Here is a 25,392-nt window from a genome sequence, read left to right as displayed (position 1 = left end):
AGTAATAAAAAGAGAGAGAGCAGTTTGATGATATAAAACATGACAAAAAGAAAAAATCAATGACTGATCACTCATTTCTTATATATGCACATAGATGGAATGCAAGAACAGAACATGAACAACATCCAGAGTTCTAGACATCATTAATTATCAAAATGTCCCTACCAAAAAATGCTATAATCAAGTGAAAATCTTGTCATCTCTCATCACTTGCGTTTATTTTGGGAAAAAACTAGCTGCTTGAAAATTGTCTGAAAGTGAATATATATATAAGCATAATAAGAACATGAAGCACCGAATGAAGGGTTCTTGGAGCTGATCTATTATTCAGTAGCAGCCCAATCTTTTCGGATATCAAATGTATAGTTGATCTCCAAGTAGCACTTGTTATCATCATCAAGGAACTGAAACAAATACAACATACTATGTTACTCGAATTTAGACATAATCAATGTCGGATACAAGTATGTTAACATACAAACCTTTGATTTTGCAGTGTATGATCCTCTAGCCAAAAAACCAGAAGGGGCTGTCTCTTCGGGCATTTCATGTGTGTAAGGCTCTAACTGAGGACTAAAAGTTCCAATCATATCTTTTGTGCTGTCAACTGAAACCCCAAAAGAAAAGGATTGAATTTTATTATGTTGGAAACAGTTTTGGGGGATGAATTATTATTACATATTGAGAGGGTTTAGAATTAATGTTTACCTTTGACACCAGTTTTCCAGACAGTGTTAGTGTACCTGAGACCAGATACAATGTTGTTGCTAACTTGGAAAGAGAACTTCAAGCGATAATGGCTAGCTTCTTTCAGTGTAAACCATAAACCCTCGGGCTTTCCATCTGCAGGGATTGAAAGAACTATGTCTTCCCTATCTGGTGACACGATTGCCACACTAAGGAACTTCACTTCCGGTTCAAGTGTTTCTGTAATATAATGGAGACCATTATTTCCATGTCAAATTCTGCAAATTCTTTAAAATTAGCTCATATATATATACACACAATCTAACTAAACATAATAAGTACCTCCAATGTTGTTAATATCCACACCTCCAAGAAGCTGTTCTTTCCATTTCCTTAAGCTCTCATCATCCTACACTCACGCAACGATCACCAACATAGAATAATGATAGTAAAATTGTAGGCATTCATGCATGCATGTAAAATGTAATGGATATGTGTGTGTGTACCAAAAAAAAAAAAAAGAAGATTTAACCTTATCTTTTTCAAGCTGTTCTTTGAGAGTGTACTGAGGACCCAAATGCAAATTGCGATTCTCCTCTTCGTTATCATCATCGCTCTCTGGACGGTGGTTGGTGGTCGTTTTTTCAGCAGAGCCCGCTTTGTCATCCATATTGCTGGAACTTGGACCAGCTCCAACGGCCAAAGACATCAACTGCTCATCCAACACAACATCAAAATGCAGTACCAAACATCAAAGCGTTGTCGAGGAGAGACAGCTAACGAGAATAATAATAATAATAATAATAATAATAATCAATGTCTGTGGATAAGAAGACAGAAGAAAAGAGTCATGAAACCAAAGGACGCCATGGGAAAGGCATGATGTGTCTGCAACTATTGGTCCACTTTTGGTTTTTGATTTTGTTGAGAAAAAAAACTCAAAAATGAAGGAAGGAGGCAAAGGCTAAAAGAGAGTGTAAGGGGGCGGGTAGGTTTTTGAGGTGGTCGTGGTCCTTGGTTGTTGGAACAGGGAAAGGGTTAAGAAATGGTCATCTGGTGATCCGAAATAATAGTAGTGTCCCATGTCACAAATGGAAAGCTTCAGTTATTAGCCATGGAAGGAAGAGCTTGAGTGTAGGGAGAGATCGTTTCTATCTCACAATATTGCCTCAAATTATGGGTGATCCCATTAGCTAGCGATCTGATTATACGATATCATCACAACGGCCTCATTTAATTTTATTTTAGGTTTAAAACAATATTTATAATAAAAAAAATCAATTGCATAATCTTAAAATCCCACATTTTTATTAAAAATAAAATTGATATATATTCACCTATCCAATTAAAATAAGAAATCAAATTGTTCAAGTAAACAAGAACGAAGTTAGAAAATTTTTCTAGAGGTTCAAAATTATATTTCAAGAAAATGTAATTTTACTATTTGAATAGAATTTATAATTTTAAAAGATTAAATCAAATTTTTATTATTTTTAGAGGAATAAAGTGTAATTTTATCTTTATTAATTTTAAATTTTAAAAATTTTAAAAATTTAAATAAAAAATTATTTTAGGGACAGAACCCTACAGCCCCTAGCTACGCCCTCTAAGCTAACTATTCATTCACTCTTTAACAAAAGATTTTATACATATAAAATATATCTTATTTTGTTGGCAATTTTAACTTGTATAAAGATAATATATAAATATTTCCAATTAAGCAGCAAATAGAGGATACATTGGACATGTTTTTGTGAACAAAGAAAAACTATATTTGAAATAGTTTAAAGTTATCTGACAATTTTGACTTGAATTAAAAGTTTTACTTCCATCAGAACTTCTTGATATCTTAAAGGATCAGATTTGCTTTAGGAGACTTATTTGCCATGGAGTTGATCATGTAATCAGTATTTTGACACTCTTTTCTTAAACATTCTTTGAAAAGTTTAAAGGTTTTAGGAGAGTGATTCTAATAATTGGGTGCAATTTTGAGGCTGCAATTATCCATTGGCCCTGAAGGTATATTGAACTTAATTTAAGAGTTCTATTATGTTAACTGCTAATAAAATCATTCTTTGAGCGAGACTCTCTGTCAATGGTAAAGCTAGGGGGTTGGCAAAGACCTTGGCCCCCTTAAAATGGAAATTTTTTCATTTAGACCCCTTTCTAATTTATAAAATTTTAAATTAGTAATAGTAAAATTACACTTTGCCCCCAAAATTATAAAAATATAAGATATAAGTTATCATAAAAATATACAATTTAATTCAGCCTCCCTCAAAATAATTTCTGGCTTCGCCCTTGGGCTCCGTAGATGTAAAATTGATGAATCCAAATTGAATTAACATGAGTTGATTTTCTTTCTCTCCTTGTAAATTCTCACATAAACTATGTTGTTCTATTTTTTCGTCTCAACTCTTATTCAAACAACAAATAAAACATAACTTGAAACAAATGCAATCCAAGATATTTTCGATAATAATAATAATCAAATCTAAGTTAGACATACAAGAGCTTTAATAAATAAATAATATCATCACCACATGATCCTGTTGATTTTTTCTAGAAAAATATTGGCCCTCTAGATGTTCATCTTCAATTTTCAACACAACGCCCCTGTTGACAACAATATTCATAAAGATGAGGTTATTGTAGTGGAACACCATCGATTCTACAAGTTGTAGTTCTTTGCCAAAATTATAACCATTCCCATTACCATTGTAAGCATCAGGACTTCATTTCTTCCTGATCAAATTAAATTAATGATTGTTTACCCAAAAATTTTCTGACCATCACATCTGCAATTCCTATGGATTTAAAATTTTCCAAACAAAAATCTTGTTGAAACGATAACACATTGTTGGAGTTTGAGAAAGATAACATTGTCCTACATATAAGACACCTTTCTCTTCTGAAGCTTGGCCCATTCCAATCTTCAAACCCTCTCAACATTTGGCTTTATAGGTTCTTTATTACCTGTATAGCACTTATGTATACTTATACTGTTGATTGAAACAAGGTTTACGGCAACAAGAGGAAGTAGCTCTACTAGCCGAAGCAAAAGCAACCTCGACTCTTGGAAAGGAGTTAGACTTGATAGCTTTAGGTGATGAAAACGTGTTGCTGAGCAAGCTAGTTGAAATGCAAACGAAATAGAAAAAGCATTGAGCCTTGAGACATGGCCGGGGTCTCCAGGGGATTCGTTGGGGTTTAGGGTTTAGGGTTTAATGATGATGATGTCAAGAGAAGGTTTTATATAGTAAGAAACATGGGTTAAGTTCCAAGTAGATGAATTATGATATGGTTCTATTTTGCTTCTAATTCTAATGCACTCAACTTGATGAAGGATTGAATTCTAGAAAAGGCCACCATCTACACTTCTTCATACACATGAGGTGTATTTTTTGCTTGGTTTGAATTTAGTTGAGATGGATTAAAGCTTAGGGGTTCTTCAAAATGGTGTAGGCATTGTACATGTGTTGAGTTTGTCTCTTGGCTATGATCATGGTCAGTTTCTTAAGCTGATTCAGGTATTTGCTCCCTCTAACACCTTTTATTCATAATAAAAGTTAATTTGTTAAGAAAATAAATACTTATATAAGTAAAACATAATAAGATATATATCTCAATTGAATATATATAATTTGGTTTTATAGTTTACACTTTAAAATTGTAAATGAATTTAGGGTTTAACAAGAAAAAATTTGAAAACCAACTCAAACCAAGGTGTGTGGACGGTTTATATAATGCAAGTCAAAAATTAGTAATTATCTGAAATTGAACTGAATTTTACTTTTTATTTAATTTATAATTAATTTTAATATTTTATGATATAAAATAAATATTCTATATTTAAATAGTGAAAGAAAAACTTATCAGTTCTATATAAAAATATCATATAAATGTTATTGATTATTTTTATTGACTTGAAAATTTTTTAATATTTTTGACAAAATTTGAAACTTTGTCAAATAATATTCAAGAGACATAAAATAAACTTTTCTGAAAATAATCAGAATTAAAATAAATCTCATTTTGTTAAAAAATTTTAAATTCTAAAACCAATAATTAATATGAAAAACTGAAAATTGAATCAAATTATGATGGAAAGTATGAAAATTTTAAAATTGATAATTAAAGCGATATCATCCTTAAATGGATCTCTTAAGTGTAAAACTGGTTGACTCGGATTCATTAATATTCTTTTTTTTAAGCACGATTCTTATACTACCCGTAAATTCTTAATACCCCATAAGATGGGAGATAATACATGTTTATACATACTCGAACTCCAATCCCCCTCGATTATTGCAATAGTAACGTTGTCGATTAAATTAAAGCTCAAATCAATAGATTCATTAATATTCTTAATTATAGTTTTATAAATCCATAATTTTTTTAATATAATACCAACCCTTAAATAGGAGGATAAACGCGCTCGAGCTCATGTCTCTCTATATTGGTAACAATGTCGATACCAACCAAGTTAAGACTCAATCGGTTACAAATCCATAATTTTTGTTAGTCTTGGGTATGGGTCAAAAAAATATGCTATTGTATCAAAATCGTTTTGGGTACGGGTATGAACTTGTATGAAGCGGTGATTAAAGTTCTTACCAAATATTTGTTTGACACGAATTCAAATTGATATTACCCCACCGCTAATATTGTATAAAAAATTGAAAATTAAAAATATAAAATATATTTATTTAATCCGAATTAGAGAATGTTGTATTTAACTCTTTTTTTAATTATAGGAATAAAAATGTTAACTAAATAAAGATGAACAAAATTTATCAATTTCCCCATTAATGAATTTGAGGTGTTTTAACATCCAACGCATGCAAGCCTTTGGTTTCACGTACTACAATTTATATAACTAACTAACTAACCATGCAAATTTCGATTTGGTATCAAATCAATCCACCTCTTCTAAAACCCTAAGAATCAAGCAATCTACATTGTGAAACGGGATAATATTTTAGGTGTTAGAAGAAAAAAGATTTGAAGGATTTAGGGATCAAGGATCAAGAAAAATGAAGGGGTTGTTCAAGTCGAAACCTCGGACCCCGGTGGAGATGGTGCAGCATCTGCACGAGCTTCTTGTTTTCGTTCTCGGCAACACCGAGACCCGGGAAAAGAAACGAGCAGAGAAGGTCGGTTTTCGTTTTTTGATTCTTCTTTTTTCGCTAAGTATGTTTCAATTATATGAAAAAAGCAGGTTGGTGTTTTGGATAAGATTGTTAATTATTGTAGCAAATTGAGCACTGAATAATGGATTTATATTATATGAATTGTGCAGATTGGAGAACTGGATAAACTGCTCTTGGATATAAGAACTGTCCTTTTTGGGGATGGACAGATAGAGCCAAATGCAGAAGCATGTGCACAAGTAACCAAAGAATTCTTTCAGAAGGATACATTTCGGCTTCTAATCAATTGTCTTCCAAGTTTGGATTCTGGGGTAAGTATCAATAGATGAACCTTTTCTTTTTCTTTTTCTTTCGTAATTATTGAGTTTCGCGCCTTGAAATTGATTTGCAGGCACGTCAAAATGCTACCCATGTGATTGCTAATTTACAAAGACAAAGGGTGAATTCAAAAGTAATTGCTTCTGAGTATCTGGAAAATAACTTGGATATCATGGATATTTTGGTACCAGGGTAAGATTTTATTGTATTTTTTCTTGAATCCGAGTAATATAGGGTATTGGTATTCGAATCCATACTCGGATACTATATTTGAACGATGATTGTATTGTTTTGATGTGGTAATCAGTTATGAAGACAGTGATATTGCTTGGACATATGGTGCAATCTTAAGGGAGTGCATCCGCCATCAGAATGTTGCTAGGTAAGAAAAAAAGAAGGTTAATTTGTGATTTTGTTTCCAAATTGTTCGATAAAAAGCTTCTTAGCAATGTTATTCTTGCTAATAATGCTAAAACTTTATATCTGAAACTTGAATAAAATTTCTGGCCGATGATAGATGAAGATCAAATATATCAATTAATACGCTTAGCTTAATGTTGTGGATAAAAAAAAGGGTATCAAGCTCTTCAACACTGATTTGCTGCAAATTCTTTCATAATCCATTATATGCTAAGAATTAAAAGGAATATAGGTATAATCTTTTATCATATTCCATAGCTGCTGATTTGCATACACACAACTGATCCGTTAATAGATTCAGGTTAAGTTTAAAACCTTCTAATATGACTTATTATAAAACTATGGGGAAAAAAGGGCGTAAATGATACTTTTGTGGGTTGATTTTACAGGTATGTCTTGGAATCATATCATATGAAGAAGTTTTTCGGATATCTGCAAAATCCGAATTTCGACATTGCTTCAGATGTTCAAGCCACTTTTAAAGTTGAGTATCATTTTGTCTTTTCTTTTCTTTTCTTTTTTTGTCCTTCATTGTTCTTGCATATGTGTGCTTTATTTGTGCCAAAGAACATACAAATGAACTGATCTGACTGGCACAAACACATTTCTGCAGGAGCTTTTGACAAGGCATAAATCCACTGTGGCTGAATTTCTTTCTGCAAATTATGACTGGGTAAAGTGTTGTATTCCACACACACACACATATATATTAGTATCTATGTTAAAATTATTTCCATGTATGATAGTAGTGAGTAATGTAAGAACATGTACTTTCAGAGGTATGAATTCATGATCCATGTGTTTTGAATCATATCATGTTCATTTTGGTTGAGACATAGACGAACCGCGGTCGTTGTGATCATGGTAGTACCTAACAGTAAAACATCATACTATGATTATATATGTATATATACATGTAAAACATGGTTGTGAGTTAATCATTACAAAGTACTGCTAATCAATCACACATCAACTGCAGTAAATATCGATAGTGAAAAAAGCCGAAACCCCAAAATAACAATCATAACATCATATTGCAATAGCTAAGATCAAAGTTATTCTAATTCGGGTTTTATCTATTACATGCTAAATACATTACTTTCTTCCCTTTCTTACAGTTTTTCCAGGAATACAATTCACAATTGCTGCAATCCGAAAGCTACATAACCAGACGACATGCTGTGAAGGTATATCAGATGATTGTTGTTGGTGAAATGTATTAAGAACTTTGGGTTTTCAAATAAAACTAAGTTTACCAACTTCATAGTTATTGCTTTTGATGTTGCAGCTCCTTGGAGATATGTTGTTAGATCGCTCGAATTCCGCTGTGATGGTTCGTTATGTGACTTCCTTAGATCACATGAGGATCATGATGAATCTTCTTAGGGTACTCTTTTCTCCTTTAATCACGTTATGTGCCTCTGCTTATACCGTATGTATATATATAATATATGTTTCGATGTGATCATTTTGGTTCATCAATGTGCAGGACTCAAACAAGACAATAAAACTGGATACATTTCATGTGTTCAAGGTGAATGATGGTTTTGCTACATATATTTTGACACTAGAGTGTAAATAAGATTTTCTCTTTTAAAAAATAAAGCTTGAATTTCTCTTGGTCATTGTATAATTGAACAAGCCAAATTCGAGCATCTAATACTTGACTCAAATAACTTCTAACTTAATCAAAAAGAAATTCTTGAAGAAATGTCAATTAGAACATAGACAACATAGTTTTGGAATAAAGCTTAATCATCACATAGCTTGAATCCTATTTGCAATTGCAGATTTTGCCCTTTTATTATTTATTTATTTATTTATTTATTTTCACTATTTCGTAGTTATTTGTTGCAAATCATAATAAGCCTCCAGAGATCATCAGTGTCCTTGTCACAAATAGAAGCAAACTTCTTCGATTCTTTGGCGAATTCAACATTGATAAAGGTAATATATATATTGAATTTTTTATTTTTAAGTACTAAATATTGTAAATAAATGGTAAATATATATATGTTGCAGAGGATGAACAGTTTGAAGCCGATAAATCTCAGATCATCAAAGAGATTGCTACCTTGCAACCTACGGATCGTCCATGCCAAGATTTAGATTCTTTCTAATGTTCCATGTTAAATTTTCATGCATTCTTTTATTTATTTATTTATTTTAGCTAAATTATTAATTGTACTATACTTAATTCATGCATGTTGTTTACATTACAGTTTCATATTTAGGAAGTTTCAAAATTATTTTACAACTGCATAGTTTCTTTTTTATTGTAATTGCGGATGTTATATATTGTGGTAATTGTAAAATTATTATCATGAAATTCTTTCTTTATTGATCTTTAAAGTATTTTACTGGTAAAAGGAAAAGAAAGTTTAAATATATCATAAGTCCCTATGCTTTTTAAAAATTTAGAATTTAACTCTTGCTCTTTTATTTCCAAGAATTCAGTCTCTCTATTTTTCATATTTCAAAATTCATGTCCAACTATTAACAAAATTAATATTTTTGTTAGATTTATTAGTGTGATATTTTGAAATAAAAAAAATACTCACTTGGTAGCCATTGAAATAAAAAATTTGCTCACTTGATAGTCATGTAATTAAAAAATGATGTATTTAACCTGAATTTAACAAAAAAAAATTAATAGTGTTAATAGTTGAACTTAAATTTTGAAATTTGAAATCAAATTCATAGAAGTAAAAGTAAAAGTACAGAGATTAAATTTTAAATTTTCAAAGAGTAGAGAAACTTATTATATATATATATATATATATATATATATTAATATTTAAAAATAAAAAATATGATTAGAAACAAGATATGATTAAATTATATTTTCTTAATCTGTTAGGAACAAGTAGTATAAGAACGTTAAATGCAATTTGACCTAAAAAATAAGATAAAATAATGAAGCCAAGGACCTGGCTGCCAGCAAAACTTTAGAAAAGTAAAGGGATTAGAAATGATTAAATTATAACATATGGACTTAATCTGACACAAATTGGTAATATAAGGACGTTAAATGCAATTTGATAAAAAAAAGTTTGGACTTGCTTTGTCAAGAATGGGATTCGAACCCATGCCCTTTCGGACCAGTACCTGAAACTGGCGCCTTAGACCAACTCGGCCATCTTGACGTGTTGGTTGTTTTTTCTTTTTTATTGGATTTATTATTATGGGACGACCATCTATTCTCTATTTACTAATGAAACTGCCTTATCAATACATTTCCAACTATTAGTAGGCATAATGGTTTTAGAGTCGGATTGGATGAAAACGAGAATGAAAGATGGTTTTAGTAGTCATCAGTGTTTTTCTTATGCATTTTGATTTTCTTCAAAGCTTAATGCCCCATCAATTTTGTTAAGCACTCATATTCAATGTCAGTGTTGCATTACAACATATGTATGGAAATATAACCCTCAAAAGATCCTTCAAACATATACCAAACTTAACCAAAAAATTTAAACATGGATACATCTGACAAATCTTTATGACAGTGACTTGAGGCCTCTTGTTCTAATGAATGGCTATTATTTATACACGAAACATTTACACTATGCTACTCAGACTCGGACATGTATCTCGAATACAGGTATACATCCAACCCAGTATGTTGAACTTTTTCCCAGTTTTGCTTTTTGTCTTGGAGAGTTATATCTCTAAATCTGTACCGTAAATGCAAAATAACATAGCATTTAAATATGCCCCATATATAAGTTAAAAGCAATGCAATTGCTTACCAAACTGATTGAGTTATGAACATGGCTTGCATATATATAGTTTCAGAATATTGAGAGGTAATAAAAGAAGGAACTAAATAAAAAAATCAATTCAAATAGTTCATTTCATAAAGAAAGATTCAATGGAAAAAGAACCTGCATATATATGTTGTAAATTATTCAAGAGGGGACCCTAGATGGGTTTAGCCCTTTTTAATCCCTTCCTAGTGTTTCACACTAAGTATATCAACAAGAACCTCAAGTACAATCTGGCTGAAACACGACCCCAAAGATCGCCACAACCATCACTGAACATTAGTCCATTTCGTGTTATGCATCGCCGTCTCACATGAGATGTATGATACATTTTCTGATTATATCCCGCAATCTGATTTTACATAATGAAAAATCCGAACAAAACAAAAAAGGTAACTTGAAACTCAAGCCTTAACACAAAATGCCTTGTGATTTCTATATCTAAATCTTAATTCCCTGAAACAGGCAACCCAGTTAGCTCAGGTAACCGACTTTCTCTTATATTCGACGAGGGAAATGCGCAGAATTCACAGATTACCTGCTTCACAAGATTATCTTCACCTACACTATTGTGATAAACCAAAAGAATCTTCTAGGTTGCAATTCCTGAACCAAGAGAAAATCGAAATGTATAAGTGTCTATAAACCAATGAGTGCATTCTACAAAATGACAAAGAGAAAAGCTAAATGTGCAATTTTTACTCTGTATGGTAAGTATCTTTGTATACGAGAGCTACTATCTTCATACACCATTTTCAACATTAATATATCATAGCTTAAAAGTTTAGTAGCCTTCATAATTCATTAAAAACTTCATTTATCTCTATTTCTCTTGTCCCTTCTTTGAAGATTCAAAACTTCATTAAAAGCTACCAAAATGTTACAAAAATTGTCAAAAGTAAATGATATACACATCATTATATATAAATATATATAACGAAAACCAGACAGAACCATATGGTCATTATGTTCAAAAGTTGTCTATCAATCTAGACTGGCATGGTTTATCAAAAAACTAGCAAGCATGTCATGCAGCTGTTAAGAAATGAAAGATCATATTATTAAGAGGAATGTGCTGTCAAATTTAAGAGTTAGACCCAAAGAAAGATAGGTAGCAGAGTCCGCAAACAAAAGTTTTAGAGGTACCATTTAGTTATGCTTCTACAACACTTAGTAAACCAAACTCCTATGAACATCAAAAATATTTCTTTATAACATTTAACAAAAACTTTCCTCAAGCTGAAAATCATTGACAGCGAGATCAAGGATGTTAAGGAAAAGGTCTCACCTCTATTTGCTTGTCTCTTATTAACATTATAACCACCAACAAAACCAGGAGAACTTTTACGCGTAACATCAGAAGTGGCACTATCAAGTCCATAGCCGAAAGTACCAGAACTGTCTCGCACAGATGTTGATGATTGCCAAGTGGTATCCCCATAAATGGAAGCACTTGCAGGAAGGTTTGCAAAGGATATATCATAACCACCATTCGATGCTGTATATGATGATGCTGGTACCACATTGGTCCCAATGTTTCTCTCATACCCTGCTGTTCCTAACCCAAAGTTGTTATCACCATTTCCATTGCCAAAATTCACACTATTGCCAGAAATGTTATCCCTTCCACCTTGACCGGAAATGGCAGAAGAACCCCAATTAGTTCCATTGTTTCCCAAGGCATTTCCTCTTAAACTCCCACTTCCAGATCCCATGTATGCACCGGAACTAGCAGCATTTGTGTTGTAATTAAGTCCCCCATTTCCCCCCCAAAGATTCCGAGTCGCTGAGCTGAAAAAAGAAGTACTACCTCCACTACTTCTATCATGCCCAATAGGACTATCAAGTCTATTTGTATTACCAATATAGTACGGGTTCAATCCCTGTCCATAGCTCATGTTACCACTAAAATTTGCACCATTTCCAAAATTCAGGTTCAACCCTGGCTCAAAGTTCATGCTTATTCCATAACCAGCACCAAAAGGAGAAAACCCACTTCGACCACCAGCAACCGCGCTGAATTTACCATCCATCCCAAGTCCATAGCCACCAACACTGCTTGGAGCATATCCCAGAGTGTAGCCATTAAGAAAGTTGTTGACCCTATTCAGACCATAGTTATATCCACCTAAGGGGCTGCGACTAGGACCAGGTGATAACTCTCGGGGAACTGCTCTTTTAACCTCAACCATTTTACCATTCAGTTCATGGAATTTTTTTAATAACACTTTGTCAACTGCCTCTTCTGAATCATAAGTGATGAATCCGAAACCCCTCGGTCTTTGGGTGTTGTGGTCATACATTACCACAACGTCTATGATATTCCCAAACTGATCAAAATACTTCTTAAAGTCACTCTCCGTGACTGTCGAGGTTAAGCCTCCTACAAAAATCTTTCTTGTGGGACCTGGACTAGGTGAACCATGGATGCTACTAGTGCTTCTACTCATAATATTCTGGTCATCCCTAGGAACTGCCTTTTTTGCCTCGACCTGAGAGCATAAGTAACTCAGAGATGAAAAATCAAACTTAAACATCACTTTCTCTTTCTTTCAGCTGATAAGTAATTATACTAAACCGACAGAATCACAAACATTATGTGAATTCCTGCAATGAATAGTACACTGAACAACACTAATCTAGGCAGGAATGCTTAATGAACTTACTTACCATCCTGCCATCAATATTGTGTTTCTCCTTGATAACTCTCTCAGCAACAGCGGGGTCAGCAAAAACAACGAAACCGAAACCACGAGCACGCCCCGTGGTCCGGTCCTTCATGATCACTGCCTCTACTACTTCACCAAAACTACTGAAATACTCCTTGAGACGGTCTTCATCGGTGCCCCAAGATATTCCACCAATAAAAAGTTTACTACCACTCTCCGACATCTTTTTCTACATTGCACAAAAAGCTAGTTCCATCAATAAAAACTTGAAACAATATCCAGTAATGCAAATCAAACTAAAACATCAATAGGCCAATCAAAAAACCAATACCAGTGACTCAAATTATAAATATCACATCAAAATTGTGTCTTTTATCGATTATATTAATCCAAACACAATAATGCAGATACAATTCATACCTTCTTATTTTAACAATAAAATTGTAATCCGATTCGAAATTTGGAAATAAACAAAAAAAAAAAAAAACAACAGATCCTTCCACAGACAATCAACTGGTCAAGAAAGAATTTAACTTAACCTGCAATTCAGAAATGAAAAAGAAAAATAAGAAGAAAAAAAAAGAATACCCAGATTGATGATCAATCAGGAAACCGATATAGAAAATTTAAGCAAAATATCGAAAACCCAAATCCAGATTCAACAGAGAAGAAAAACCCACCGATCAAAAGAAAGCCAAGTGCCAAATCTAGCAAAAAGAAAAAAATACACACTAAGATCTGAGAGGAGGCAGAGTAAGAATAAGAATAGAAGAGGCTAATTCCATCCTCTTTTGGCCCCTTCACATAATATTTCATTCACTTTATTGTGTATTCCTGTATTATAAAAATCACAAATTTTTTAATTTTTTTTACAAAAAGGAAAATTGACACCCCGAAATTCAGATTCAGTTAACACGAATATTTATTAAATTTATGTTCCATTAATGCATCGATCTAAGAAAAAAATAAAAATGGAAGCTTTGTTTTAGAGAAAAGAATATACATATACTAATCACTATTTGAGAAAGAATTTACATGGAGAGAGAGCCTGTAAAAGAAGCCGTATTTCTTAAATATTTTTATATTTTAAGGATTTGGTTTACAAATTTTCTAAAGGTTTCTTATTTTGCAGTAAAAAACTGTAAACGGAATATATTTGGTAAGAAGAGATTTGGATTGTCGTCATGCATGCATGAAAGTTTCACACTGGGCTTATTCAACATTTATGTGGATGGATTCTTTTTAATTATATCATAATCCGCCTCACTCAAATTCATATATTTCTACATTGATAACAATCCGGTCCAGTCTTGAGGGTCATCTAAAAGTGCGATTGTCCAGAGTCCAGGATAGAAGAGATTCAAAATCTTATTTTTAAGTTTTTCTCCAACTTAACCTAAGACCCCATTTTATTGTTTTGCCTAGGGCCCAGAAACGTTAAGAACAGGTCTAATAATAATATATCATTCGAACTAAGATGATTTTTCAGTCAATCTATGATGATTTTTTTTAATTTATCAAATTTTGAAATTGAGATTCTTTTCGTAAAGTATGAAATTGCTTGTTATTTGATTTAACATGTATATTATTGGTGATTTAATCTTAAAGCATTTGAGCAATATAGTGAATTTTCTCGTATCTAATTATGTTGAAGATGAGACTTGTTTTTATAAGATTGTGAGAAATAACAACATTTAAAAAAAATTTAATTCTACTATTAATTTTATACTATATTTAAATTATAGATTAGTTTTTATACGATTAAATGTAATCTTTATATTCTTTGAATATGTTAATGTCAGTACTTATAATATAATTTTAAACTTTCTAACAATCACAGTTAAATGCATTTGATTAAAACTAATTTTGAACTATCTATAAAATTATAGATTTAATCAATTTTTTAATTTGATTATTTTTAATATTTATATTTTTCAAATTTTTAATTGTTAATCTTGACCCAAGGAAAGTTAAATCTCTTAACTGGATTTTTTAAAAATAATATGTGAAAGTAACAAACTAATATAATATTATATATATGGTAATATATTTAGGATATGTACGTATTTGGATATGATAATTTTTCTATAAATCAAAACACATATTTGAACTATATAAAATAAAACATTTAACACAAATATTTTAAAAGTAAGTAGAAAGTTTAAGTAGATTAAATTTTATTTAGAATTATCAATAGTTATTGGGTAAAATAATAAAGATAGATTGCACTTATAAAAAGAGAATACAAATCTAAATTTTGGAGACTATATCATCGATCCAATGGACCTTAACAACGGCTCCATTTCCCTCACAGAATTTGACCAGAACCACCATCATTGTTAAATCCCTTTTCTACCCTCATCAAACCCACAAATTCTCACCAAACCCACATTCTCCGCTAATTAACAGAAAAATTGTCCACGATTTGTTCTCTTTCGATGGCAGATGAATCGGGGGACATTGCAAACGTAAGCAGGATCATGAAGAAGGCTTTACCAGCGAACACTAAGTCCTCCAAAGACGCCAAAGAGACGGTCCAAAAATGCGTTTCTAAGTTCAAGTTTCGTCACTGGCGAAGGTAGAGGGGGAAAAGGTTGTAGCCATCAAAAGATTAAGCTCTCAGTTCACCACTTCTCATATCCCTCAATCTCCTCTTCAGTATCTGGAACCATTCACATTAGCACAATGAAGCTGAATCATTAGGCCAATCAGGAAGAAACATATATATATATATATATAAATTGTTTAACGAAGGTTGCAGTTTGGGAATGAAGAAAGGTTACATACAGATGGTGGGATTCTAACCCTAGCTTGCTTATTGAATGAACTAACTGGATCATTCTAACCTATTTATATTTTATCTAACAACAGCATATGCATGACATGTATGCACATGTATGTACATATGCTCTTAGCGTTATGGTTTAAATTCCCTATATCTCATAAAATTATTATATTCTGGGTACTAGAACATGCAGCATCTAATAATATTTTTGCACTTATGAACCCTTGTCGTACTCGGACCTTATTCACTGAAATTAACTGGTGGGATTTGATAAGAGAGAATATGAAACAGTTCTTCAATTCTCAAGCAACAGGGAAGTGACCACTTCACCTGTATGGTTTCGTACCCTTTATTTCTTCTTTAAAGTACTCATGCCCGACACACATATACATATATGCGTGTTGATATATGGAAAAGCTTAGAGAAAGTCTGTGTTACTACTTTCACTCGATAACAAGGGTACAAGACTGAGCCTAACCAGATTACTTACTTCAAACTCAGGATTCACTCGACAGGAGTTGAAAAAACAGATTATGAATTATTGGTTGTAAAACAAGCATCAATGGTGATGCACCAAGCACCTTAAAACATAAATCTTTAAGGCAAAAGTGTAGTCTTACATATTGAGCACGATGTAGTATTTTCTGCTCACTTATGCATAAATCTACTGCTAGCTGTTTCAGAAACACTCCTCGATTCTGTAGTTCTTGAGATGTTATATCCAAATCCATGGAGCCACTTTCCTATACAAAAAATTAAATTAAATTAAAGAGTGGCACATTAACTTGAGGTATTTAGATAGCAGACCTAATTCAGTTTTGTCAAATAAAGAGTTTCTTGTTGTTATGGTAATTTCAGTCCATGTACATGTACAGTTTTTCAAGTTCTCAAAAAAAGATTTCGACTAAAAATATTTGTAAAAGAAGATGCTTCCAATTTCCCTCTTACCCTATGTTACTCAGACTCAGGTGTGAGTATCAAACATGAAAATGTGTCCGATACAGATATGTTAATTTTTTTTTTCTAATTTTTTTCATGTATCTGGGAGCCTAAAGGATAATATTCCATACTCATATTTGAATATGTGTCGGAAACAAGTAATTTAAGGGAAATGAAGAATCAGACAATATGGTCCTCACCTTCAAGAATTTAGAATACTTTGATATGCTTGATTCACAATTGTCAAGAATAAATTGCAGTGCTTTTTCTTCAATTTCAGGGTATCTTAAATCCTTCCTGATAATAGATTCATTGGATGCCATAGCAGCCATCTGAAGAAGCAATCTTTAAGAATTCAATGCTTAAACTTTGAGCCTGGGATTTAGAAGGTAGAGAGTTTACAAACCTCCTCAAACTGCTTGCTCATGCTTGGAGGGCTGACTGTTAGGTAAGCATATGCCATTAACTCCAATGGCCAACCACTGATTTGTATAGTATAACACTGAGAACTGCTACAAAAGATTCACAAGAATGAAACGAATCATTAATAATGGAATAAATTTGATTTTAAATCAACAAATCAAACCCGAAACTCGAGGAAATATATATGTATCCAGCTTACGCAGACAATCCATGCTTCTTCAAAGCTTTCAATTTCTGCTTATAACATTTGTCAGATATTTTAAGGGATAGAGGTAGCTCTACTGAATCATTAAGATTTGTGCCCTCTTTTGGAACAAATCCATAAGATAACAGCAGCTCTGCATTAGATTTTTTGCCATATGATATGAAAACCTGCACAAAATAATGCAAGTAACCAGTCATCGATAAGACATTTTAAACTTTCTGGTCCAGAAATCTAAACATTGAAGAAGTTCATGTGTACAACAGGCTAGCCTGAAAGTCTATGATCATTATAAAACGTTACTTTTAAGGATCAGTCCTTGTTCCAAAATGTATATATCGAGCAAAATCAGTCTGGATACATAGAGTGCATATGCGCGTCACATACGGCCATTACCTTCTCCCTGCAAAACTAACTTATTTTGGTTTATAGGGCTCACAATTATATCCCATTATCTTCCTTTTCCTTTCAATATGACATTGATGCACACTATAGGCTACATGCATTCATGTTTTCTATATGCAGCAGGAAAATATCATGCATATACCTATGTGCATTTATAGTAAGTTTTTTTCCCCTTCTCATGAAGCTTCCATATCTGAATACCAACCAGCTCTCTTGCAGGAAGCCTGTAATCTTTTAAGGCATATCATTGACAAAACCAAGTAACAATATAAGTTTTACGTACTGTGTCCCACTGATTTTATTATTGCTCCAATCATCTGAATGTCCCAGAGATCGAAGAACATAACATGATATATATTTACTATGAGGATCTGATTTACCTGCTCACCTGACTGATATGCCCGATCAGTTGTAAAGACAACTGCCTGTGATGATTTGTCATAATTCAAATATGTTTCCACCTGAATCAGTAAAAACAGATAGAGCACTCAGATTGGCATAGACACCCAATTTTATCTAGGTTCTTTTGACCCGAAGTTAGTACTTGATTTTTGCAAATTATGGCAGTTATATATCTCACAAGCATATTTAATAGAGAAAGACCTCTCTATACCTCACAGCTATGGTTGAGCATATCTGCCCAAGGAACCAAGGCAACCTTTCCATCCATTGAAGATAGGTATATCTGTGTTTAACAGAGAAATAAAGATTTTAAAGCTTCCAATCTTCTGAATTTTCTTCTTTTGTACATTGTCTTAAACCATAAGTTTTACATGTAAGAATTGTATATGATGGATATATATGTGTATATGTATGTATAACTGGTATCAAAGTGAACTTGAAAGTACGGCATCCCTCTTTGGTTGGATTTAGTTTGAATTGACAAACACAGTTGAGGTTAACATCCATTATAACATTTCAAAGTAGACCTGCTTACCAATCGTGATAAGAGAATGCCAAAAGACCATCTGAAAGTCACCAAATTGAATATCTGCAAATAATTTATACTGCAAAATAAGTAGAGAGCTATATGTTGTTCTGACTCCTCATTTTTCTTTAAGTACTCATTTCCAACGCATATTTGAAATAGGTAAGAGCATATGATCCTCTAAGCACTCTCCAAATACATGTATATCTTGAAAAAAAATTGAAGATATCCGTGCTAGACATATACCTATATCCAACAACTTTGATCTAAGATCTAAATTTAAAGAAAGCAGGATATTTGCAAAAAGGGGTTGATAAGACAACCTAAATGCAAGTAAAGTTGAATTACTAAAAACATATACTTCCTTTACTAGTTTTTTTCTTAAAGAGAACAAATACTTGGATAAAACAAGATGCTAATTCCTTACTGATTGAACTTACACACACACATATATATAAGGGTAAAGATGTTTTCATTTGCCCTATCGCAGAAGCTTCATAAAGCGGTATCATCAGAAGCAGATCATTAGAATAACGCTTCAAATTACACTAACATAGCAGAAAACTAGTTTTGCATTGTAGAGCTATGTTGCTTTGACTTTTTTGTTTCCAACACGCATTTAGGTAACGTATGAGGATATGGATCTCAAAGGATGCTCCATAGAAAAACATAAAAAAAATTTAAACTTCCTTGTCTCTGACACTCACATCTGAGTCTGAGTAACATAAATATAAAGTAAGTACCTCTTTAGGGAATAAATGAGGATGCTTGGAAAGTATCCTACGTCTTAAATCATCGAATCTACATGAAACATGAGAACAATTTATTGGAAGCAAATTAGAAATTTTTATACTCACTATGTTACTCTAACTCAGGGATGAGAGTCAGATTCAGGTTTGTGTCCAACACGATATGTTCAATTTCGTATAAGAATCATACCCATACTCATATCCAAATATATATTGGATAGAGATTTCAGACATGAATACTTTAAACAAAATGAAGACTAGGAGCAATATAGTTCTAGGAATATAAACCAATAACCTAATATGAACCAAGTAATGGTTGAGAGCCATACGTTCCAGTAATATCAGCAATTCTTTCAATAGCCCGAAGCCTTATCTGCGATGCTTTGAGATACCTGTCTAGTTCTGATCGTGTCCTGAAACAATACAGAGAGACTGTAGAGGGAAAATCTGAGTAACCCCTCTATGCATAGCAAAGTAAAACTCTTGAGAGTTCAACCATGCCACCAAGTAGGCAAGGCCAGAAAAGAATCTTTGGTCTACTTGGGCTCGAGTTCAAGTGTCAGATATGGGTCTTTGGCTGACATGTATTATTCAAAAATTTCCAAGATTTTCATGTGTTGAAAGGTCTCTGAAAGATTATGTCCTCGTATTCACCATTCATGCTCAAGTATGTATTGGACACGAATATTTAAAGAAAAATAAAGAGATGAAACTCACCAGTATAAAAGAGAATAGGGTTGTCGAGGTAAGGAAGATATATAATTGCTCCATCTGGAAGATTTCTGGAGATTTGCTTCACTAATAAGATAGGTTGCTAACAATGGCAAATCTGCAACATTATGCTGTTTTAATACGTGACCAACCTCAGGTGAACTCCAATCCTAAGATTAAAGAACAATTATAACGTTAAAACCAATTAAAACTGCTCCAGTGTTTAAATCTGATTGAAAATTTTAACTAAAAACCAATAAACCAAGATATAAAATACGCCTAAACTTGGTCATGAACAAAATCAGTTCTAATAACTTACTGAATCTGAAGTGATGAGAAGCGAGGGAGGCACAAAGAGAAGCTTCTCGCCCCTGTTGATTTTCTTCAAAGCAACCAATCCTCTCTTTCCCATTTCCACTTTGTTTATCCCCACCTTTTGAGGAGGCAAGCCGGAATCCGACAACCATTTTTGAAGAGCCTCAGCATTCTCCAAGGAATCAATGTCGCAGCCCCAAGGCAGGGTCGTGTCCGACGACATCGTTTTGGTTTCGGAAATTGAGCGTTGAACCGAGCGTGCTCTCTTGAGATGAAGTGAAGGGTGACTGTGAGAGTAGCTTAGCTTGAAGTGGAGTCGCGGAGAGAAAGTTGGAAGGGAGAAGAGGGTAGCGTGGAAGGTTCTAGAAGCTTCGGCCATGGCTGGGAACTTCGAAGGAGGTTACGTGTAATCTGATTAAAAAGGAAAAAAAAATTCTAGGCGCGACGTGGTGAAAATGATGATTGGGATTTGGTCGTTTTTGACGGTTACATCCAACTAAACTACAGTATCAATTTTATCTAAAAAACATATTTTGTTTTATTACTTAAAATATTATTATTTTTCTATTATAACTTTGCTTCTTATGTATAACGAATATTCAGGGCAAAATATCAATAAAATCCTCTTTTTTTTTAAAATTAGTGAAATGGGCCCATTAAAAAATTAATTTCAGAAATGGTCCAATTTCCCGAAAATGTGTCCACGTCAATGCATTGTCAAGTGACGAGGCAGGAAAACACTTCCTTAAGGGAGCGCTTTGCCTACGTGGACATAAAACGCGCCCTCAAGGACGCGTTTTGCCCGTGTCTCCTGCTGGTTAGGGTTTTGGGTTTTTGCTGGTTAAGGTTTTGGGTTTTGTTTTAGGGTTTAAGGTTAGGGTTTTTAGGTTTAGAGTTTTAAAGAAAAAAATTAAATAAATAAGGGATTAGGGTTTATTAATTAAATTAATTATGAATTTTTCAAAATTGTATTAGGTTTTGTGTTTATGGTTTTTAAAGAAAAAATTAATTAAATTAGGATTTAGTGTTATTTGAGTAAATTAATTAAAAAATTTTAAAAAATCAGATTAGGGTTTAGTGTTAATTTAAAAAAGCTCCCATGTGGACGCACTTTTGCTACAGTAGCTCCTGAAAAAATAATTTCGAAAAGACGTTTCTGAGCAAATAGTGTCAAAAAATGCTTTAAGCAAGATGCTTTGTCAGCAAAAGTACTGAAAGAAGCTCCCACATGGACGCGCTTTTGCTACAGTAGCTTCTGAAAAAATAATTTCGAGAAGACGTTTCTGAGCAAATAGTGTCAAAAAACACTTTAAGCAGGATGCTTTGTCAGCAAAAGTACTGAAAGAAGCTCCCACGTGGACGCGCTTTTGCTACAGTAGCTCCTGGAAAAATAATTTCAAGAAGACGTTTCTGAGCAAATAGTCAAAAAACGCTTTAAGCAGGATGCTTTATCAGCAAAAGTACTGAAAGAAGCTCCCACATGGACGCGCTTTTGCTACAATAGCTCCTGAAAAAATAATTTCAAGAAGACGTTTCTGAGCAAATAGTGTCAAAAAAGCTTTAAGCAAGATGCTTTGTCAGCAAAAGTACTAAAAGAAGCTCCACCGTGTACACGCTTTTGCTACAGTAGCTCATGTTTGGCTTGAGGCTATAAATGAGGCAAAAAATTTTCTCAGATTGCATAAGTTACAGCAAAAAAATTTAAAGAGTCTAAGAATGATAGAAATTGAAGATGAGTGAACGTATTAGTGTTGTTATTTACTATGATGGTGAGGTTCGTCACACCGAGAATGGTGTTGTTTTTTTATCGGATAATACAGTGCGACTGGTTTTTAACCAGAACATAAATTTGACAGAACTTCATAAAAGAATTAGGCTTAAAATATTCGAAACGACGCCAATGAAAGTTCTGTCTATTATGTATCGGTTTTGTTCTTCTGTTGATCCGATAACATATGACTCGTTCGACGTAAAATGTGCTCGTAGCTTTGAGGCAATGGTGCAGACTCATCTCGCTAGTGGAGCACCCTATATGGAGTTATATGTACAATTTACATCGCCAAATGATGCACTTGCGACTGCTGTTCGAGAGGTATACACGGCCCCTGCCTGACACTCGGTTAGTGGGTTACAAAATACGGAATAGCTCATGTTTGGTAGCAGTATGGAATACACATCCCTTGCACGACACTCTATCAGTGGATGGGACATGCACCTCGGTGGGTTGTTTGATGCTGGAAATACGTACTGGGGAACGACATCAACTTGTAGTGGTTTGCAATCTATATCCAATTGGGGACATTATGAAATGCCTAGAAGAAGGGATGATGTACTCCCTACGACGTCCATCGGTAAGGGGACCTCGTACGTTACAGATGATGGTGGGTTAGAAGATGACTCCGATGTGGATCCACCTCGAGAGCCCGGGCTCGATGGTGCAGAAGTTGCATTATTTTCTGAACCGGAGCCTATTCCAATTGAACCTGAAAGTGTCGAAGGGGGTTCAGATGAAGAAAAAAATCCGCGATTCAGGGCATACTCACCTCCAGCCCACATGCATAATGTCGATCTGTCTACAGATGATGCGTTAGAGTTTCTAGATCTACCACACAGGTTGTGTGATCGCACAAGTTCGATACTAAATTCGGGTGAATTTGAAGTTGGTAATGATTTTTCCAACAATGATAGTTTTATTGGTGCATTGAAACAACATAGCATCAATAACGGCGTTAACTACCACGTGGTTAAATCCAAATCTGATAAGTTTGAGGCGAAGTGTGCAGTGCAAGACGGTACATGTTCATGGAAAATCTACGCCTCGTTAAGGAAAAGGACAGGGTTGTGGAAGATAAAAAAGTACAAAGGTCCATATACATGTGCTGTAAGTACAGTATTTAGGGTTTCTGAATAATACTATTATTATGTAATGTTGCATTATTTAATGTACTCTGTTGATAGGTATTTCACAAGATCATCCCAAGATGGATTCAGCTATGTTAGCAAGCTTGATACTACCCACGGTGAAGGCAAATCCTAAGACTTCAATGCCGGTCTTAATTTCAAATATTCGTAGCCAAATGGGGTACACGCCCTCTTACCGCAAGGCTTGGATAGTTAAACAGAAGGCGTTAGAGAAGATGCATAATGGGTGGAACGCTTCATATAATGAAATATTGCAGTAGTGTCAAGTGCTAGAGAGATACGTCCCGGGTTGCATAACAGACCTTGAAACGGAACATGCGTACTATAACAGTCGATTGCTACGTGGATGCCAAGTGTTCAAACGCCTATTTTAGACCTTTAAGCAATGTCAAAACGTATTTCTATACTGCAAGCCATTGGTTCAAATTGACGGTACCTTTATGTTTAGTAGATATACCCATCAGCTATTGCTAGCAGTGGTACAAGATGACAGTGGGAGAATTCTTCCAATTGCGTTTGCAATAACACCGGGGGAGTCAGCTGATGACTGGGATTTCTTTCTATCTAGGTTAAGGAGACATGTGTGCCCCCAACCTGATATCTGTGTCATTTCGGATTGGGGCACTGGAATACTAGCTGCAATTAATCGACAGGGAAGCTTATGGCAGCGCACAAACCATCGGTATTGCCTAAGGCACGTTGCTTCCAACTACTACAGGCAATTTCCATCTAAGAATGAACGACGACAAGTGACCAACATGGGTATTTAGTCTCTATTAATATAATTTCGTTTGTCATTTTGAATTTATTCTAAATGAAATAGTGGTATGTAATATTCGCTATGAACTTATATTGGCAGGGTATGAAATAAATAAATACCATTGTCACGAGATGTTGGCAGTTTTAGGTTCAATTAACGGCGAAAGCGCGGACTACCTTTGTAACATACCTTTCAAACAATGGGCACAAGCATACGACGGCGGCCTACGATATAGTCATATGACCTCAAACCTGGCTGAATGCATAAATTCTGTTCTAAAAGGAACGCGTCATCTACCGATAACATAGATTGTGCGAGAGACATATTTTCGTTTGGCGGCGTTATTTCCAAAGCGAGCAGTGAGTTATACAGGCCAAATGCAGGGAGGCCATGTATGGTGCAGTAAGGTAGTGCAAGAAATTAACAAGGCTAAGGTATGGGCGAATACCACGCACACAGTGTGTCACGATCGAGACAACTTATGGTTTCGCGTGACAGAGTTTGACAGACCGCACCAAGGTGTTATTGGCGGGCAATATCGTGTACACTTGCGAAATAGGACTTGCGACTGTGGGATGCTTGACGCACTTCGTTATCCACGCGCTCATGTAATTAAGGGTGTGCAAAATTCGGGTAAAACCGAAAAAATTTGGTTAACCGACCGAATTCGGTTAATCGGTCGGTTAACTGAATTTTTTCGATTGAAATCGATTAATTATTTTTGATTTTTAGGTTAACAGTTAATTCGGTTCGAAACCGATCGGTTAACCAATTTTTCGATTAACCAAAAAAATTAATAAATAAAATTATAATATATAAATAGACCCACTATTCATCTAAACCCAATCTAAACCCAAGTATTTAACCCAACCTAATTACTCAACCCAACCCAATCATAAAATTAAATTACAAATAATTTAATAAATAAAAATAAAATTTTAAAACTAAGACTAAAACTAAAGTCTAAAAGTCTAAAAATAATTTAATTACGTAGTGATTCAATTTGGTTAATTCGGTTAATTCGGGTAATTCAGTTAATTCGGGTAATTCGGTTAATTCGAGTAATTCGGGTAATTCGGTTAATTTGGTTAATTTTTAACCAAAAATAAAAAAACATATAATTTTCGGTTAATTCGTTTAACCGACCGAATTAACCGAAAAAATTTAGGTTCGGTTAATTTTTTTGAAAAAAATTTCAGTTCGATTAACGGTTAAAGATTTTGAAAGGTCGGTTAATTC

The 25,392-nt window shown here is 33.7% G+C and overlaps 4 protein-coding genes and 1 non-coding gene across 12 annotated transcripts; 1 reads left to right on the top strand and 4 right to left on the bottom strand.

Moving 5' to 3' along the window:
* Positions 1 to 323: 323 nt before the first annotated feature.
* Positions 324 to 1,456, bottom strand: LOC105790530 (rho GDP-dissociation inhibitor 1). Its single transcript, XM_012618178.2, has 5 exons — positions 1,220 to 1,456; positions 1,030 to 1,096; positions 709 to 927; positions 483 to 607; positions 324 to 404 (listed from the first exon to the last, which is right to left on the bottom strand). Exons 1-5 carry the CDS (start codon positions 1,394 to 1,396, stop codon positions 324 to 326), a joined length of 669 nt encoding a protein of 222 aa, XP_012473632.1. The 5' UTR covers positions 1,397 to 1,456.
* A 4,267-nt stretch (positions 1,457 to 5,723) lies between these two features.
* LOC105790528 (putative MO25-like protein At5g47540) lies at positions 5,724 to 8,698 on the top strand. Its single transcript, XM_012618176.2, has 11 exons — positions 5,724 to 5,843; positions 5,990 to 6,151; positions 6,232 to 6,350; positions 6,466 to 6,540; positions 6,968 to 7,061; positions 7,192 to 7,251; positions 7,697 to 7,765; positions 7,867 to 7,965; positions 8,068 to 8,112; positions 8,423 to 8,525; positions 8,601 to 8,698. Exons 1-11 carry the CDS (start codon positions 5,724 to 5,726, stop codon positions 8,696 to 8,698), a joined length of 1,044 nt encoding a protein of 347 aa, XP_012473630.1.
* Positions 8,699 to 9,643: 945 nt separating this feature from the next.
* Positions 9,644 to 9,724, bottom strand: TRNAL-CAG (transfer RNA leucine (anticodon CAG)). Its single transcript has one exon. It is a non-coding gene; the product is annotated as a tRNA-Leu (tRNA).
* A 684-nt stretch (positions 9,725 to 10,408) lies between these two features.
* LOC105790527 (heterogeneous nuclear ribonucleoprotein 1) lies at positions 10,409 to 14,123 on the bottom strand. 6 transcript variants are annotated; one of them, XM_012618173.2, is made up of 5 exons: positions 13,695 to 14,002; positions 13,435 to 13,553; positions 13,016 to 13,243; positions 11,634 to 12,837; positions 10,409 to 10,951 (listed from the first exon to the last, which is right to left on the bottom strand). In XM_012618173.2, exons 3-5 carry the CDS (start codon positions 13,235 to 13,237, stop codon positions 10,938 to 10,940), a joined length of 1,440 nt encoding a protein of 479 aa, XP_012473627.1. In that variant the 5' UTR covers positions 13,238 to 13,243; positions 13,435 to 13,553; positions 13,695 to 14,002; the 3' UTR covers positions 10,409 to 10,937. The 6 variants fall into 6 exon arrangements, with proteins under 6 accessions (XP_012473627.1, XP_052491040.1, XP_052491041.1 ...); XM_052635080.1 differs by lacking the exons at positions 13,435 to 13,553; positions 13,695 to 14,002 and adding an exon at positions 14,018 to 14,123; XM_052635081.1 differs by lacking the exons at positions 13,435 to 13,553; positions 13,695 to 14,002 and adding an exon at positions 14,050 to 14,067.
* A 1,088-nt stretch (positions 14,124 to 15,211) lies between these two features.
* LOC105790524 (ribulose-1,5 bisphosphate carboxylase/oxygenase large subunit N-methyltransferase, chloroplastic) lies at positions 15,212 to 20,946 on the bottom strand. Of its 3 annotated transcripts, none has more exons than XM_012618166.2 (12): positions 20,476 to 20,946; positions 20,163 to 20,326; positions 19,775 to 19,858; positions 19,440 to 19,497; positions 18,706 to 18,759; positions 18,382 to 18,453; positions 18,149 to 18,229; positions 17,361 to 17,533; positions 17,145 to 17,250; positions 16,939 to 17,070; positions 16,420 to 16,542; positions 15,212 to 15,676 (listed from the first exon to the last, which is right to left on the bottom strand). In XM_012618166.2, exons 1-12 carry the CDS (start codon positions 20,848 to 20,850, stop codon positions 15,626 to 15,628), a joined length of 1,473 nt encoding a protein of 490 aa, XP_012473620.1. In that variant the 5' UTR covers positions 20,851 to 20,946; the 3' UTR covers positions 15,212 to 15,625. The 3 variants fall into 3 exon arrangements, with proteins under 3 accessions (XP_012473620.1, XP_012473621.1, XP_052490206.1); XM_012618167.2 differs by having other exon boundaries at positions 17,145 to 17,247; XM_052634246.1 differs by having other exon boundaries at positions 20,163 to 20,274; positions 20,476 to 20,761.
* Positions 20,947 to 25,392: the final 4,446 nt, after the last annotated feature.

The sequence above is a fragment of the Gossypium raimondii genome, chromosome 8 (assembly GCF_025698545.1).
Source record: "Gossypium raimondii isolate GPD5lz chromosome 8, ASM2569854v1, whole genome shotgun sequence".
In the NCBI taxonomy this organism is placed as follows: domain Eukaryota; kingdom Viridiplantae; phylum Streptophyta; class Magnoliopsida; order Malvales; family Malvaceae; genus Gossypium; species Gossypium raimondii.
This window is presented reverse-complemented; position numbering and strand designations above follow the sequence as displayed.

What these genes read in the sequence shown, in the direction of transcription:
- LOC105790530 (XM_012618178.2), bottom strand. Translation starts at nt 1,396, where the DNA reads ATGTCTTTGGCCGTTGGAGCTGGTCCAAGTTCCAGCAATATGGATGAC. An exon ending in AACAGCTTGAAAAAGATAAG is followed by an intron (nt 1,097 to 1,219) that starts GTTAAATCTTCT and finishes GCGTGAGTGTAG; the next exon opens with GATGATGAGAGCTTAAGGAA. An exon ending in CTGGAAAACTGGTGTCAAAG is followed by an intron (nt 608 to 708) that starts GTAAACATTAAT and finishes TTGGGGTTTCAG; the next exon opens with TTGACAGCACAAAAGATATG.
- LOC105790528 (XM_012618176.2), top strand. Translation starts at nt 5,724, where the DNA reads ATGAAGGGGTTGTTCAAGTCGAAACCTCGGACCCCGGTGGAGATGGTG. An exon ending in CGCCATCAGAATGTTGCTAG is followed by an intron (nt 6,541 to 6,967) that starts GTAAGAAAAAAA and finishes TTGATTTTACAG; the next exon opens with GTATGTCTTGGAATCATATC. An exon ending in TCATGATGAATCTTCTTAGG is followed by an intron (nt 7,966 to 8,067) that starts GTACTCTTTTCT and finishes ATCAATGTGCAG; the next exon opens with GACTCAAACAAGACAATAAA.
- LOC105790527 (XM_052635080.1), bottom strand. Translation starts at nt 13,237, where the DNA reads ATGTCGGAGAGTGGTAGTAAACTTTTTATTGGTGGAATATCTTGGGGC. An exon ending in ACAATATTGATGGCAGGATG is followed by an intron (nt 12,838 to 13,015) that starts GTAAGTAAGTTC and finishes TTATGCTCTCAG; the next exon opens with GTCGAGGCAAAAAAGGCAGT.
- LOC105790524 (XM_012618166.2), bottom strand. Translation starts at nt 20,850, where the DNA reads ATGGCCGAAGCTTCTAGAACCTTCCACGCTACCCTCTTCTCCCTTCCA. An exon ending in GCATTCTCTTATCACGATTG is followed by an intron (nt 18,454 to 18,705) that starts GTAAGCAGGTCT and finishes TGTTAAACACAG; the next exon opens with ATATACCTATCTTCAATGGA. An exon ending in CATATCAGTCAGGTGAGCAG is followed by an intron (nt 17,534 to 18,148) that starts GTAAATCAGATC and finishes TATTTTGTGCAG; the next exon opens with GTTTTCATATCATATGGCAA.